General features: G+C 37.2%; 1 protein-coding gene across 1 annotated transcript in view; it reads right to left on the bottom strand.

Moving 5' to 3' along the window:
• BMP5 (bone morphogenetic protein 5) overlaps nucleotides 1–16,981 on the bottom strand; it is a 54,319-nt gene that overhangs the window by 11,473 nt on the left and 25,865 nt on the right. The window contains exons 3-4 of the mRNA XM_009911652.2: nucleotides 13,730–13,878; nucleotides 2,678–2,872 (exon numbers count right to left, since the gene is read on the bottom strand). Coding sequence (XP_009909954.1) covers nucleotides 2,678–2,872; nucleotides 13,730–13,878 — 344 coding nt within the window. The remainder of the gene's footprint in view (nucleotides 1–2,677; nucleotides 2,873–13,729; nucleotides 13,879–16,981) is intronic.

Raw genomic sequence — 16,981 nt, 5'->3', positions numbered from 1 at the left:
AGCCCTTTTATGAAAATAGAGAAGTGCATCATAGAGCACCAGCAAAATAGAAGGAACAGTTCCTGCAGGAAAAGAAAAAAAAAAAGTTGATCATACTAGAATTACACCAAATGCAGATTCCATTTGTCTACTGATGTAAATTTAGAGAGAGCATCAGCTAGCAAGCCTAACTGATGTATCTGTTTGAGCCACATCTAAATCACAAGATGCTAAGGTGATTTTTAACTTGCATTGCTACCAAAAAATCCGAAGAACTTTGAAGCAGGTAATGAAAAGAAAATGGTTAGTCAATATAACTTTATAAATAATAAACAGCTGAAAAAATCCCCTTTGCTACATATATGTAACGATTTTATGTTTTTTTTACTAACAAATAGCTAAAGTTGTCCCATTTGGGATGTCTTTCATTATTTCTTTAAAACTCCTACCATGAAATATTCCTTAGTAAGGGGTCAGAAGTTAACTGTGCAGATGAGTTTTGTTGTATAGTCATACAGAACGTGTGAGAATTTTACAATACTCAAAAAACCCCCCAAAAAAACAACCAGCAAACAAACAAACAAAAAAACAAACGCCAGAAAATAGAGATCCCTAACACCTTAAAAGATGTCAGGGGCTTTTCAAAGGTAATGTCCTCAGGGAGATCATGTGCATCTCTAAGTCATGTACCTCGAGGTTCTCGCTGGAAACTAAAGAAATTGCACAGTATTTTTTCTACCTAAAAATCATATACAAATAAACTGAGACCATTACTGAGACAGTAATAATTTCTCCTCTTGATCAAGCCCTTTTTTAAGTTTCTAAACATGTTTAAATACTTATTTTTAACATTAAAGTGGATTTTTATTCCAGTAGATCACAAGGTAATTTTCTGTTTAGAAAGAAGAATTATTATAATAATTTCTATTATTTCTTTAGTTTCTCGATAACAGTTTGTCCTTGTGAAGGCAAAATTCATCCTTGTACAGAAGATCAGGAAAAGCTTATGCATTACATTAAAGGGGTTCTCTAACCTGCCACTATTGAGGTTCTGAGATGGATAGTTCTTAAATAAATTAATTCCACTCCAGGGCTGAATTTTTTCCACTAAATACTAATTTGTTTATTTGTAGACATCCATGTAGCTTAATAATAGTGCCTATAGTGAGGTTTTGATGTGCTGGTACCAGGTGGGTCATGGGTTTAGAAAGATAAAGACACTCTTCCCCCCAAACCAGAAATGTTTGATCAAAAGGAAGAATATTTATAAAATGACCTTATGCCTCTAGATGAAAGAACAGGTATAAAACCTTTTCCAGACTCTAAGGGTCTTAACAACATTTTCACATGCATTTTTTTCAGTACCTTTCAGGTAAATAATGCACCAAATGACATTTGCTGGAGGGACAACGCAGCTAGGTACCAGCAATCCAGGGTTTTCCTGAAACGCATAGATGACAGCTTCCTCCTCCAAATGGTAGAGGAACCAACAAGAAAAGGTGCTATGCTGGACCCTGTTCTTACCAATAGGGAAGGGCTGGTGACCAATGTGAGGCTCAGGGATAACCTTGGCTGCAGTGACCATGAAACGCTAGAATTTAAGATCCCCAGGGCAACTAGGAGGATGTGTCCCAAGCATACAACCCTGGACTTTAGGCATGCAGACTTTGATCGCTTCAGTGATCTGCTGGCCAAAGGGCTGAAAGGACGATCAGAGGGCTGGAGCACCTCTCTTATGAAGACACACTGAGAGAGTTGGAGTTGTTCAGTTTGGAGAAGTGAAGGCTCCAAGGAGACCTTATTGTGGTCTTCCAGTATCTTAAGGGGGCCTACAAGAAAGCTGGGGAGGGACTGTTTAGGGTGTCAGGCAGCGATAGTACTAGGGGGAACAAAGCAGACATAAAAATGGGTAGGTTCAGATCAGATGTTAGGAAGAAGTTCTTCACCATGAGGGTGGTGAGATACTGGAACAGGTTGCCCAAGGAGGTGGTAGAAGCCCCATCCCTGGAAGTTTTGAAGGCTAGGCTAGATGTGGCTCTGATCAACCTGCTCTAGTGTGAGGTGTCCCTGCCAATGGCAGGGAGGTTGGAAATAGATGATCCTTGAGTTCCCTTCCAACCCTAACTCTATGATTCTATAATTATAAATTCTTTCAATTCAGGGATAACCTTTGTATTTACAACAGCAAGTGTCAGCTGGTCTGAATTCTGTCATAGGTTGAGTTTATGCTTTCACAGATTGGTTAAACTTCCACATTTGCAGTAGTCAGGTAATTGTGTTACATCTTGACTTCTTGCACTCGAACAGTCTCTGGCTGAGGCGTCCTAGATGTGCAATTGGGGTGCAACACTTTACTCTCTGGTTTTCTACTCTGTGTAGCAAAGATTTCATCTGCTTTCTTACTACCTAGGACTAATTTCAAGCTCACATACAGCCTTACCCAAACTACTTGGTCCTTTCACCTTGCAGGAGTCCATGATGGCTGTAAGTGATCTGACTCATGGTAGACCATGTTCAGGACCGACACAATAGAAGAGGTTTAAAGCAAAGCTAGAGGAGTATGTAGAAATAGAGTTGGAACACACTTTCTGACAGTTCCACCAGGTACCAGTATCTTTGAGCTGCTCTTACTCTGGTGCATTTGAGCAGGTGCCCACAACTCCCATAAACAGGCTAGTAAATCACAGCTTCATCTTACCCCCGATACTTGGCATTCTAGAGGATTCCTGATGACTACTGGATTTGTTGCGGTTTTGATTTTTCCTTTTGTTGGCTGCTCGGACAGAACGGAAAAGCACTTCGCTTGCCTTGAAGAATGCAACCATGAATGGCTGCTTTGACTGAGGCCCATGCCTTCCAATCAGGCCAGCAGATTTAACATTGATACTTCGACCTATAAAGTAATGGAAATTATAAGTTAAAAGGTGGACTCCTGCCTCTCTTGAAGCCATGGTGAGAGTTCAGCTGCTGACTGAAGCATGGAAAGGATTTTGCCCATAATCCTATATATATATACGTGATTAAAAAACCTAACAGCATTTTGTTGAACGGAACATAAAAGAAAAAAAAAAAAAAGCAACAATTTGCAAGTTCCAACAGCTTTACAGCTAGTTTGTCATTGCATAAAATTGCAGTCCCTTTGTGTTATATGTCTCATTCATTACACAGATATTTTAATTTAGTCTCATGCACACATCTACAGAATTGAAAATTAAATGAGCCTCAGTAATTCTATAGGGTCTAGAAAGGATAATATAATAAGGCCATCTAATTTTTGTGTCACTTGAGTGTGAGTTGTGAAACCTTATAGTCCCCAAAGCAAATAGGTAGCAAAACAAGTGTAGACAATAAATATACTTCTGCTTTAAAAATAAATATTGTGAAGTGTTACTCCAACTGATATTCATTCACTAGCAAAGGTAGAAAGGCATTTAGTCATTTAAGAGAACCGAGTTTGAAATATGTACATTATTGACTCTGGTTCTGTTCCCAGGGGGTGTGCATATTTCTTTAAAATATTTGTTTAGTCAAGACTGTGTGATAACCTCACTATATTATAGGATCTAAACCTCACTAAAAGAAAAGAAAGCAAAGCAAGTCACTGAAACTGCATCAGTGACATTTTAGCAAATAAACCCTTGCTCTTAACAGAATTTATTTTGGCAGCATTAACACTTTTGTGCGTACATGTATTATGCAGAGCCCTTCAACAGTCAGAAAATGAGACAGTGTCATGTGAAGCTGTGCAGCTGTGCTGGGTGGGGGACACAGAGGTCCTTTAAACGGGAAGGTACAGACACAGGCGTTGTGTGTGCTGTGTGGCATCGGGACACCTGGGAATTCTTCCGAAGGAACTGGAAAAGTTTGCCATGTGCGTGACGAAGGTGCATCTGCCTCACCAACGTGTAATACCTCTAACACAATCATCCTGGAAAAGAACCCGCAAATAAGCGTAAGAGCAAACCTTATAGAATCAAGCATATAGGTTTCCTTTTCAAACACAAACTTACAGTGGCTGTAAGCCAGAGTCTATATTTCTTAGAAAAACTCTATCACTGGCGTAAATGAAAGAGGCAGTTTGATTTGTGGTTAAAGTAGTTTCCATTCTACTTCCACTGTAACAAATGTATTAATTCAGCTCAGACTTCCTCCTTCTGGCAGCCCTTTTGCAGTAAAAAGAGAAATTAGAAGTTCCAGCCAAATACCATACCTTGAACTGACCCACTTCAATACATAAACACTTTTACAACATGTTTATTCAGGTGTAGCACTTTAAATTGGTTTAAGATGTTTCCAGTGACAGAGAACCCAGCAAAGGCAGGAGAAGAACTGAGAAAGTTAGTAGTTATGAAGCAGAGTAATTGGCAACATATTCTGAACCATTTTGATAATTACTTTTTTGACTGCAAAGGAAAAATATATTTGTTGAAGCTTCTGATTTCATTTTAAATGGCTTTTTAGTCCTGTGTTTCTTTAATTCTTCTTTTCATGTGTTTGAGTTTCTATTAAATAATTCAGTAACATTAGTTTCTATATGTTCCAATCTTCTGTTGCCAGTCAGATATGAAAAACTGTACAGACTATTCTCTATTCATTGCAACATGGACAAACTAGTCTCCTACCACAAAGTTCCAAGTTTCCCCTCATTTCTACAGGGAATATTTTTGCTATTTTTCTTTATTTTTTGTTCCAATATCTTTCAGAATTTTAATTTTATCTATAGAAGATTAATACCTTACTGGTGGACATTTTAAGAATACTATTAGATTTATATACTGAGGGCTGTAAAGATGTGTGGAGCTTTTCTGAATTTAAATCTAGGGCCTCTGAATTTACAATGGTGGATATTGTGAGTGAAGCAAAATATCCTTCAAACCAATGTGAACTCCCTTTAAAATAACTTTTAATATTATTAAGTTTCCTCTGGGTTTCCTTTAGACTTCAGCAATGAGATGGCTATTAAGATTCCACAAGTTAAGACTTGCTTGGTTATTCAAGGTATAGAGATATACTATAAAAAATTAATCCTGTAACCCACAGCCTTTTTAAATACAGAAACAGCTTATGTGACTTTATTCCTTTATTTGCTTGATCTTTTAAGCAGCCAGCCTGAGTTTTCAGAAATCATTTGTTCAATTCATGGCTGGTATATGCACTGGATTTACTTCTAGTGCAGTGAACAGGAAAACTTTTATTGACTTCTGTGTGTTCATCATTAAACTTTTTTTCTCTTGGTTTATCATACACGTTAGCTTAAGTGCAGCTTTCAAAAAATGAAAACAAAGCTTTCAGAAAATGAAGACAAAGCAATCAAAATATACACTGCCCTTGAGATGCTGTATTTCTTCCAAGGAGGATCTCTGAACTATTTGGTTTGGAAATTCAACCAACATATGCTGTCTCCATTTTAGCTTGAGAAAGAAAGGCGGGAGGAAGGAAGGAAGGAAGGAAGGAAGGAAGGAAGGAAGGAAGGAAGGAAGGGAGGGAGGGAGGGAGGGAGGGAGAAAAGGTAGGTACATGTGGGAGATTTTCTTCAGTCTAAAAACACAAAGCTATGTCCCTTCCTGAACAGAAGGTATTTCAAAGCACCCTGCCTCTGAACTGCACCAAGATTTCTACTACAGCAGTAGTAGAAATCTGTAGCACTCACCTTTGTCTGTAACGTGGATTTCAGAATGCAGTAAGAAAAATCTTACCCTTATCCGAATTGGCCTTTGTAGCAAAAAACTTTCACAGACTTTATTTATAGCACACAGATTTAGTCTATCATTTCTTGTAAGCATTTACAAAACTCTTGGTTTCAATGACAACTGGAAATTCAGCTCTCTCCAGCACACAGTCGTTCCATACTGTTGTGTTAGAGAAATGTTTTCTAAAATCAGCTGAATTACTTGGGCTGACCTGTTCAAACTACACCTTCCTTCAGAACTTCATGCACATGAAACTGGTAAAACCAAAAGAGCAAGGTGTGTCTCTCTGTTGTTTTGTTGTTGTTTTTTTAGCATTTCTGAACAAGAATTTAATTCTGAACAATGGGTTTGGTTTTAACATTCCATCATATCTTTAATTCTGAGGACAAAAAATAAAGACAAGAAAAATATAAGAAGAAACTGACAGAAATCAGCACTCAGGTCATTAATTAATACCTGCTTCACTGAACCTAGCTACTGCAATTGCCCCTGCACCTAAAAAAAGAGAAATAAGCATCATGGATTTACTCTGTGCAGGGGCAGTCCAAAGCCTTTGTATCCCTCACGTTCTGTCATATGCTTCACTGTCCCGCTATCCTAATTTATTCTCTGTTCATATTGACAGCTATGTTTGAAGACTAAGACTTAAAGCATTATGCTCCAAATCTGCTGAACTCCTTATTCATATAATTTTGAGTCTTTGGCAAGATGCATTTGTTTGACTTGGCATTTAAACTTATTTTTGGCTTTTATTCTTTTTGATAGTAAAGTGCCCCTAGCAGTCTACATAAAAGCAAGTAGGGAAGTGATGGTTTGACTGACTGAGCTGAATTAATATTATTTGCCTTTTCACAGTCTGTCCCCTTATAATAATAGAATCGCTGCTGCAGAAATTCCTATGAAGTTCAGTTTATGTAAATGTCCCAACTTGACAATCCTGATGATTTTTTCAGTCATAAAGCAAGAATAACACTCAGAATGATAACTGTGGGGCTATTTTCTGTGTCGCTATGTCCACTCTTCTGCTGTCACTTGCAGTGATATACAATTTTTTTCAAGAACTGTTCAAGGTCTATCTTAAAAGTTCATTTTCCTGCTCAGCTGCTCCAAATGGAAATGTAAGACCCTTTCGTGCTTTCAATAGCAATCTATCTCACAGATCTGACCTGGAGATATTGCCTTGTTTTTCATACCATTCAGAAAGCTGACTATTTCTGAGATCATCACTGCGGATGCCAACAACAGTGGTAAGATTTGTGACTTGGCTGTCTCTCGTCTGGCAGTATATGTTTTATGTAAGGCATTGAGCAGACACTAATTTTGCAAGAGCTTTCAGCCATTATGCATCTTGGCCAGATTTGCACTGGCAAAACAGAACAATGAGTGTTTCCAAGGTCCATAATTTTGTCCTGAGTCATCAAACTGCAGCAAACCACTCATATTGTTATGAAAAACAAGCACTTATTTACTTTCAAAAATGTTCTACAAGCCACAAAACACATTTTACAGATTAACTACTACTGCTAGGTCACAGTAGTTATTTTGGTTAGAATTTTATATATTTATAGATAGATGTGAAAACTTTAGTGATGCTGAGTGCTCATTTCTGGCTAGCTGGAAAAAAATAATTTTCAATGTCACACCTATGGTTTCCTTCGCAAGGAGACTGATATCTGAAATGAAGATCGTGAAAGGCCTTTTGGAGAAAGACCCTGAGCATACAAGGTCAAATAACATCTAATATTTGAGCAAAGAACTGTCCTGAGGCTTTGAGTCTAAGAGTTTGCAAAATAATTTTCAAAATTAGACAGAAATTTGTATGGTTTCTCATGTCTGAGAAGTGCTTTTGTGAACAATGGGATTTCACAGAAACAAAAGAATTGAGGTAGAGTTTGGCCACCAAAGCTTAAATGAAGACTTATTAAAAATGGAGAAGAGAAAACCTAACAATGTGATATGCTTGTCTATATGTGACATCCTCAAGGGTTCAACTTCAAATTATTTTATGCTGTCCCTACTGCATCATCTACATAAACTTTTAAGCAAACTTTTCCTTTGGTGGACACATTTATCTATAGCAACATAAAATATGCTTTTGAAACCAGCTACCTGTGTTTTATTAACTCTTTTGCTCCCTGGAGGCTTTAAGGAATTCTGAAAATGGACAGTCTTGGATGGTCTGCTGTACATTTCCTAATCTTCAAAGCTTTAGTTAAAAGTAAACATTCAGCCTTTTAAAAAGAAAAAAAAAATCTTACATTATGTGATTTTTATTCAATTCATTTGAAGGACTTTTGGATACCTTTTTATCATGATTTTGATACTCATAAAACTATTGAAGAATGCACTTTGTGTTAGGAGCCATGGTATGATGTATAATGTGGGAGTACCATGTATGCTTACACAAAAATCAGTGTAATTGTACACAAATACACTCTCTAAGTACTTGATTTATCCTTTCAATTTTATGTACTGAAGAGTATTATGAATGGCTCGTGGGAGTCCTGGAGATCTTCTGTGCAGATAAAAATGTGTTCATGTAGACAATTAAAAAAGGGGAGATTAGATTAATTGGTCATCCACCAAAAATTAAAATGGATAAAAGCCATCTGAATTAAATGGAACACAAATGCCATTATCTCTCAAATACTGGTCCTGAGAAGCATATGTATCCTACATCTGTCTGGGGAGCAAGGTAGGGGCTGTTATACAGCTGTACAATCAGGACCAACATGCACTAATATGCAGTGGTGGCAGAGGAAGGGGCAGAGACCCATCACATCTCCCTGACACTTCAGTTTAAATTAATTGTGCCCTTACTAACAGAGTGTGTTCATATCACTTGCTACAAGCAGACATGAGAAAATACTGACTATATTTCTGACCCAGCTGGAAACAGAGGTTAACTATCTGAGTAAATCAGAGTGCCCAGAAGCACTCAAGCTGGTGCTTAAGCTGGGTCTTACATGCTGCTCAAGATAGGAAGGTGCTCCTGATGCACTTACGCCCTGTGCTAGCTCCAGTGAAGAGTCCCCAGCACCCCAAGGCAGTGTAGCAGGGGCATGTCCCAGAGAGGCAGCTGCCATCAGGTCACCCCGTTTTGGAGACAGAGACCCATTCCTCTGGCTCATTTCACACCACAGTATTCCTGAGCATGTTTAATTTACTAGTGTAACTTTGGCCAAAGTCAGCTCTGAACTAGAACTCATGTAGCTGTACTTAGGCAGTGCTTGAGCCCAAGCTAATAAAACCTGCTGAGGGGCAGGATATATTAGCTTGGGTTCAGTGCTGTGCTAACATGCCTATATGGCTTCCAGATGGCTCAGAATTTAGGCAGATCTGTTGCAGGCCCAAGTCCATATAGATATCAATATAAATATAATATATCCTAAATTCCCTCATTCTAAGGGCACTAATCAAGGCAAACTCACTCCTAATATTTTGCCTTGTAAATACCAGATCCACCAAAAAACTTAAGTGTAATAACCTTGCGTCATCCTTCAGAGTACCTGACAGTTAACATGGTCATGTAAGCTAGTTGTCAAGGTTGACTGGGAACTATAGGATGAGACTGATAACATTTAATGTTGTAAAGGTGAGGCTGAGGCCAATGTAAAGTAGTCAGCCAACTACCTGAAGAAGCCAGAGTACAGCCACAGGTTCCTATGTGTTGAAAGCAATCCAGCCATCCTGTGTGATACAATGAATGTGTCCATGCTGCTTCTATGAAGGCTTTGTTGGAGCAAGGAATCTTGGAAAGCCCAGGTTGAAAGGAGGAGAGGCTAAGAGAGAAGAACCTCACCAAAACTTCCTGCAGGATTATGAGACAAACCCCTTTCCAGTATACCCAAATCTGTGATGAAGAGAGCATTGGCTAGTCAAGGCTTCACTTGGATACTTGGATCAAGGAGCCTATTTCTTTTAGGTTTCCCTTTTCCCTGAGGGGAAAAAACAAACAAACAAACAAACCCCAAAGAAACAAACAAACAAAAAACCACAAAAAACCAAACAAACACAAAAACACAACAAAAAACCCCAGCAAACTGAAGCCATTTGGTAACAGAAATCACCTTAGTTAGCTTGGACTTTTCCAAGATAGCACTGTTTTCTTCCCCTCTCATGTGCAGGCTGATGGAAAACACTGAGAACTGTAGTAAACTAAGAAAAGACACAGAACTACATGGTGGAATACTAGGGTATTATATTGGGTGCTGTGTATTTGGAACCTGCTTTATACGGTGGATCATCAACAGTCATGACTGCACATTATTTCCCTCTCCCATTTTCTGTAGACAGCATTAGGTTCCCTTCAGCAGTGATATAAACAGCGGAAGGAATATTCTTGCTGCTATTTATACTCCTTCAGGAAAAGTGATGTTCAAACTGATGCTAACTTCCAATTATAAAGATGTTAAATGTTTAATACAAATGTGCTGATTCACTGGAACATGTTTTAAGCCTTAGGAGACATGTGGTATATATACAGCAAAAGTGTTGCATGGAGTTTTTTGAATTGTTTCTGCATCTGCATTGATTTTATGCTGCAATTCATCTCACACACACACACACTTCCACCAGTGTGAAAAGGATCACCTCTCATTTTAAACACCATGGAGAGTTTTGGTGTCAAAAGGATGGAAGTAGCCAAAAGGGGATGCTGCAGAATGTTGAGGAGACATTAAAAAAGAGAATCAAAAAAACCTGATCCCTAATTTACCAGAGCCTCAGGGAAAGAGTGCATTATATGTTGACAGCTTCCATATGTGTCATGCAAACCTTTTATTCTTACTGTTCAAAATAAAATGTTCCATTAAGAGAAAAAGTCTACATTTCATGCAAAAATGAGATGTATGATACCAAATACTGTCTTAAAGAAAAAAAGAAAAAATACTCCAATGTCATGTGGCTTTTTGTACTTTTTCAGCATTTTCAAAGGGGGAAAAGTATGAATTATAACAACCAGACATTCTTCCATAGCTATTTTTATCACACTGTTATATTTAGTTAGTTTTAAAATTATTATTATTAATGTAGACATTATTATTATTTATGCAACATCTTCAGAGGTCACTGAAGAAATATATCTACAGAAGTAGCTGCCTAAAAAGTCACTGAAGTAAGAAAGTGCACTCTTAGTGGATATAACAATGTAGTAGCACCTCGGTGTCTCAGTCATTATTAGCACCCAATTTTAAAGGTGCTGTGTGAATAAACATGAAGATTAATATGTGTTTACTGACTTGATTATCCAAGGCCTCTGCGCAGCATCTGAATACCTCAAAAAGAATCCCATTTAGGTTAATGGTCTGTTGAAATAGAAAGGTCGACAAACCAGGTCTTATCATGTGTCTCCAGTTATGGGGGCAGTTCTCTTCTACCCCACATAAACACAATGGACAGCTGAAGGCATGGAGAAATGTGCTTCAGACCTGCACAACCTAAAATTCACTTGAGCCAAGAGAAGTTTTTTTTCAGCTGATTTGAACCAGTCTCTGAGCTTTCATAGAAAATTGGTTGGAGGGAAGGTGGGTGGGGTTCTCTGGGTTACAAACTGCGTCCACTGCATACTGAGTCATGTATAAAAATTCATGTTCCATCTGTACACAAACGTGTCATTCAACTGCTGGTGTTTCTAATAGCTTCCAGAAGTAACAGCAACCCAATAAAAATAATCAAAGCCTTAAGAGCAAAATTGTAAGAGCACGAAAGGACGATTTTCCTTACACTAAGATGAAGTGGTATGGCACAGGTCTTCCCTGCAGTTTTGAAAACTTTAGTCCCTAGAAGGGCATTCTTCTTGCATGAATAAACTGAAAAGGGAAAAGAAAGTGAGGGAAGATGGGATTTCCCTCTTAACTCAAGCAGCTGTGTAGAGAAATTCAAGTAAGTGAGGTGCAGAGGTAAATCTGCTTGTGGCTTTGGAATTTAAAATAGAAAATTATCTGTTACCCTTCTGATTTTGGGACTAGGATTGGGAAAATGTTTAAATAAACTATTATTTTACAATTTCTTGAGTGTATTAACCTTAAAGTTTCCTTTTATCCATAAAGCTTCCTTGCTGTTTACTGAATGGATATAATTTTAAGGCTAGAACAAACAAACCACTGGTTCCAGGTTTCTTAATGAATGCCTTTCATGGATATATCATTTTCCAAAATTTCTGTATTTGAATCTCCTGGAAAAAAAGAAGTCAAGGACAGAGTTTATTCTGGAGCAGGAAAGCTGGCCAGAAGCCAGTCCACCTAATTTGGATGCCTGGTGGAGTTGTCACCTCTCCAGATATTTAAGGCCTTAAAAATGGCCTCACAAAACCAGGCTGCCTAACAGAGCCACCCTCCATCACTCCAAACTCAGGTGTGATGCCTTTGAAGACTGTCTGAATGCAGCAGCATGGTCTGCTTCACATTGCTACCTCCCTTTTCCACTGACCATGTAGGCAATATTAGGCGAAATGGTTGTCTGCTCTCATTCAAGCCTGCCATTTCCCTTTTTAAGCATCATGCCTAAAGGAGGACAGTTTTCTCTACAGCAGCCAGAGAACTTGCTGAAAAGGTATCAGAGGCTTTGTTCACAGCCCAGTTGAGCCTGAGGGAGAATTCAGATCAAAAACAATGAGAAAATGTAGCCAGAACAAAGGAAGAAGAAGGAAAAAAATTAATCCGTACACCAGGGCTTCTTCTGCTACTCATTAACATTATGTCAGCTAAGGTTTAGATTAACTGGCATCATAGATCTCTTGACCTCTGACATGAAAAGCTTCTTGACTATAAAGAGCTAAATCCAAAAGTTTGCTTGTAATGTAGCATGGACTGAGTGAACCATCAAAGAAAAAAGACAGTACATAAGTCTCTCTTTATTAGTTTCTAAAGTCTAAGTAAATAACATTTCCTCTAAAACTATTATTTTGCACTGAGATGCATTTTCACTTTTTACTGAAGAGCATAACTGTGAATAATGTAGTAGACAAATAAGTCTGCACTAAAACCCCACAGCTCCTGATTGCAGGTTTGATAGTGTTCTTTCTCATTTTCAGCTAACTAAAATGTTTGAGATTTCAAATTGTTAACAAATTTCAAAATTAAAACAAAAAAAACCCCAGACGTTATTTTTTTCCTTTTTAATTCTGGAAAATGTTATCCTATTGTTAACCTTTCTCCAGCATCAGTACCAGTAGCTATGAGACACCTCCTAAACTGTCCTGAAGTTTTTTAATACCCTTCTCCACAAAATTTTCTAAAGCAACCCACAAATCCACTTAGGTTTCCTGGATGTAATCACCAGTGGAAGAATATTAAAACGGAACTTTATTTTGTATGTAGGAGCTTTTATCCAAAACATCATTTGATTATAACTTGTTTCAGTTAGATTTATAATTACCATATTCTATGAATTTAAGAATAATACAAAGTTTGTAGACTATAGCTACAGCACCGTAAGACTTGCGTTCTTTGTTTATAAACTCTGAGTTGTCACCTGTTATAAAATAGTTTTTATATAGATTGTAGATTTACCTTAAGCAACGCTTCTGGGACAAGATGTAGGCAGGCAAAGATGTTTATTACATTATACAGTAAATTTATATAGTCTATCAGAAGGCACATGTGTCACATCTTAATTGGTCATTTTCCTACTGGCATGCGTGTAATTAAGGCATACAATAGGTCAAAATAACAAAGCAATATTTTAACACATCCAACCAAATTCTGCCTAATTTCTCTCCTTCAGTTACAAGGTGTTTACATTCCCATCAGAGTCAAAGACAAAACATAGCTTTCTCTAATTCGAGCAAAGGCAAATCTTCCCTATAGCCTTCCAAAGCCATCCAAAAACAACCTCTTCCCACATCTCCCCCTTTCTGTTTTCTAATAGAGCAATACTTTTGATTGACCTTTCTAAAATTCTTTGCATACATAGAAGCAAGCAAGTTAAAATTAACTATATAGCAAAAGCTAAAGTTCTATAACATAATGTTAAAAAAACCCAACACCCTTTCAGAACAGATTCCTAGGAAGTAGTGACAAAAGCATATACAGCATTATGATCTACAGTTATGATCTTACCGTCCTCAGTTTCAACGCAGAGTTGCAAGCCCAGATTGTTCTGTGGATTAATCACCCAGTGGTTGCTGGTCACAGTAATGTCAAACACAAACCAGCCTACATCAGAAGCTTGAGCCTTTCTTGTGTCTAGGAGGAACAGATCTGCATCCCTAAGTTAATGAAAAAAAGAGAGTTAAGACATTCAAATATTATTATTTTTTGACCTTAATTTCCTTTATGACAATAGCTTCCTGGAGTCTAAATGAATAATCCTTTGACATATCCTTATCACGTACGCAGTACATTATGTGCTGTAGCTAACAGGCAATTGTTAACTATAATACAGCTATCTCCCCGAGAAGCATTTCTGAAATGAGTCTCAGCACATAAAAACTACAGCTCTAAGGAAACAGAAAAAAAAATCAGCTTCCTCATATAAATACACAAAATATATAATGGAGGTTTTGTATAAAGGATTCATCTTTCAGCACCAGAATGTCTCAGGAAGATAAAATTTTATAAGCCATTCTGTGTAAAAGACAAAAAAATGTCAAAATCATGTTCCAATTTTAAGTAGAACTCAAAGGCATACTGTTGCTAAAAAAATCTATTATTAATAACATATGGCAGCAGCTATATCATATGACAAAACATGAGTAGATGGCAGTTTTATATTAGCACAGATGTTTAGAAAATAAGTCTCTATATCAAAGTAGAAATTATCTATTTATTCATTAATGAAGTTATTGCATTTTAACCCTCAGTTCCCTGGTATATTCTCAAATTTGTTCCCATGAAATCTTTCAGTAATTCAGAAGGGCTGCTCAAGAGAGTTAATATAATTGTGTTAGTAAATGTTTAGCATGGATTGTTTATTGGTTCTGTTTTCACATATGTCCTGACACAACTGGTTCCTGAATCACATCTGTATTGCAAATAATTTAATATAATGACCTCACTAAACCCAAGATATTTAACTCTCATCAGTTTTGTTTTACATGCCTCTACAAAACAGCATGGGTTATTGAAAACTGGTTTGACCATTTAGCCTTTTAAACTTACATCTACAGTCATAGGAACTTATTTCTTTTCTGACCTGGACAGTAATCAAAACAATATAATCAAACAATTGTAATCAAAACAGACAATACTTTTTTCTAAGTTTTAGCTGTCCAAATGAACTAAATACAGACTTGGCTTGCACAGTCATCACAGACTGCATGAATATATGCTTAAAGGGGTAAAACAGAAATAAGCAGCTTTGTATATAAAAAGTGGATTTACAATGGTCCTTCCATTATTTTCTTATGTTGCTTAATTACAACGACATCATAGGACATTACTGTTTTATTTAGACTAAACACTGTAAATGCATCCAAAAGATCTGATACTAAAAAAGACATCTTGTGTAGCTCTGTGATTGTTCAACACTCAGGGAAATAAGACCAAATGAGCTATGATAAGCATATGTTTACTTCCTTACATATGAGAAATAGCTGCAGAATCAAATTAAAGAGCTTGGGAGCTAAAAAGCAGGTAGGAAAAGAAAAGGAAAATAGGAGGGAGAGGAGAGGTTCAGAGATGTTTGGAGAGGAGAGGTTCGGAGAGGAGAGGTTCAGTTCAGAGAGAGGAGGGGAGGAGAAAAGAGGGGAGGGGAAAGGAAGGGAGAGGAAAGGAGGGGAGGGGAAGGGAGGGAAGATAAAAGAAAAGGGAGGATAAAAGAAAAGGGAGGATAAAAGAAAAGTGAAAATAAAAATAACGAAAAAAATATGAGAAAAGAAAAGAAAAAAATTTGAAAGGGCTTTTCTTCAAGTCACTTCTTTTCTTCTGTTAAGGGATAATCTTTTGCTGAGTTCTTATCACTGCCATTCTAGTGGGACTGTGCCAGTGACCACGCAAGTAGAAAACGTACCTTCTCCCTCTGGAGTTAACATGAAAACAGTCTTACCATTCAGAAGAGCCTGGCCTACTATGCTAGTGCTGAACAAATTAACTATGTACCACAAGCTCAGAAATAGTACTCTCCAGAGTTTTGAAGGCCAACTTTTTTCTCTAATAGGCAGTTTTATCAGAGCTTTAAATCTGAAAGGCTTCATTTTGAATGTGGTAGTCTTTAAAATTTTTGTTTAGAAATACTTATTTTATCATTCAATAGGTTTAATTTAAAAACACTAAAAATTGTATTTAATATAAAATATTACAATATTGCAGTGTTGTAATTTCACATTTGTCTTGGCTCCTCATAGAATATAGTAATTGTTTTCCAATGCAGATTCTTTCAGCTCTAGACTTTGCTGGGACTGATACAAAATGTTCACAGAAGTCAGACTGCACAATGTTTCATATGCTAAATCAGAAGAGGGCACTGCTAATGATACCATCCAGAAATCCCTATAAAGTACAGATTTTCCCCATGGATCTCTCCACTATGTGACTTTTTTACTTTGTACTGCAGCAGAAACTAACACCAAAGTATCTTTGCCATTAATACCTCAGTCTTCCTGCCTACCTTCGTGCTAGCATAGTGATCTGGTTAAAGTAACAGACCTGACAAGATAGTTCTTACCCATCAACTCATCAAATGAACTGAAATTCAGTTGTATCTGGAGAAAACTGGAACTGATTCTTGACAAAGCATAGTAGAATTGAGAAAATATCTTCACACCAAAGCTAATGATTTAGCCCACAAATCAGCAATTTACTACAGAAATTCAAAGTATTTGTCAGGAAAAAAAAAATCAACTTTTAAAAAGATTTATACAAAGATAGGTTGAAAATCTGCTCCTTGAGAAGGCAGTAAGAGCTCTGAGATTCCCATGTTAGCTGGTGTCTTTCACACATACTTCTAATCACATTTTGTGTCATTTTTAATTTAAAAATTCTCCTTTATTCTGTGAAAAGGAAAAAACAAACAAACAAAAACCCCAACCAACCAACCAACCAACCCAGCCAAACAAACCCCCAAAAGATCAAATTTAAAACGAAAACCAGTTGCACATTTTGGTTCTAATTTTAAAAATTATTCTGTTTTAATAATAACTTGCCATGCATAAAGAATGACGTAGTATGAAACTTACTATGAAATAGTACGGCACTGTGTTGTAAATAGCCTGAAATGCAGCAGTGAACAACATGTTCAGGCAGAGTACAGCTGATTAACTTTACCTTTGAGGAGGCTGGTTAAGTTTAGTGATCTCAGTCTGGTCCCAAATGGACAGTTGTATATATCAGAAATGCTACCACAGTCAAGAATTTCAGCAAAAAGGCTCTAGG

Source organism: Dryobates pubescens, chromosome 3 (genome assembly GCF_014839835.1).
Source record: "Dryobates pubescens isolate bDryPub1 chromosome 3, bDryPub1.pri, whole genome shotgun sequence".
In the NCBI taxonomy this organism is placed as follows: domain Eukaryota; kingdom Metazoa; phylum Chordata; class Aves; order Piciformes; family Picidae; genus Dryobates; species Dryobates pubescens.
The sequence above is the reverse complement of the archived record's forward strand: the minus strand, read 5'-3'. Positions and strand labels throughout refer to the sequence as shown.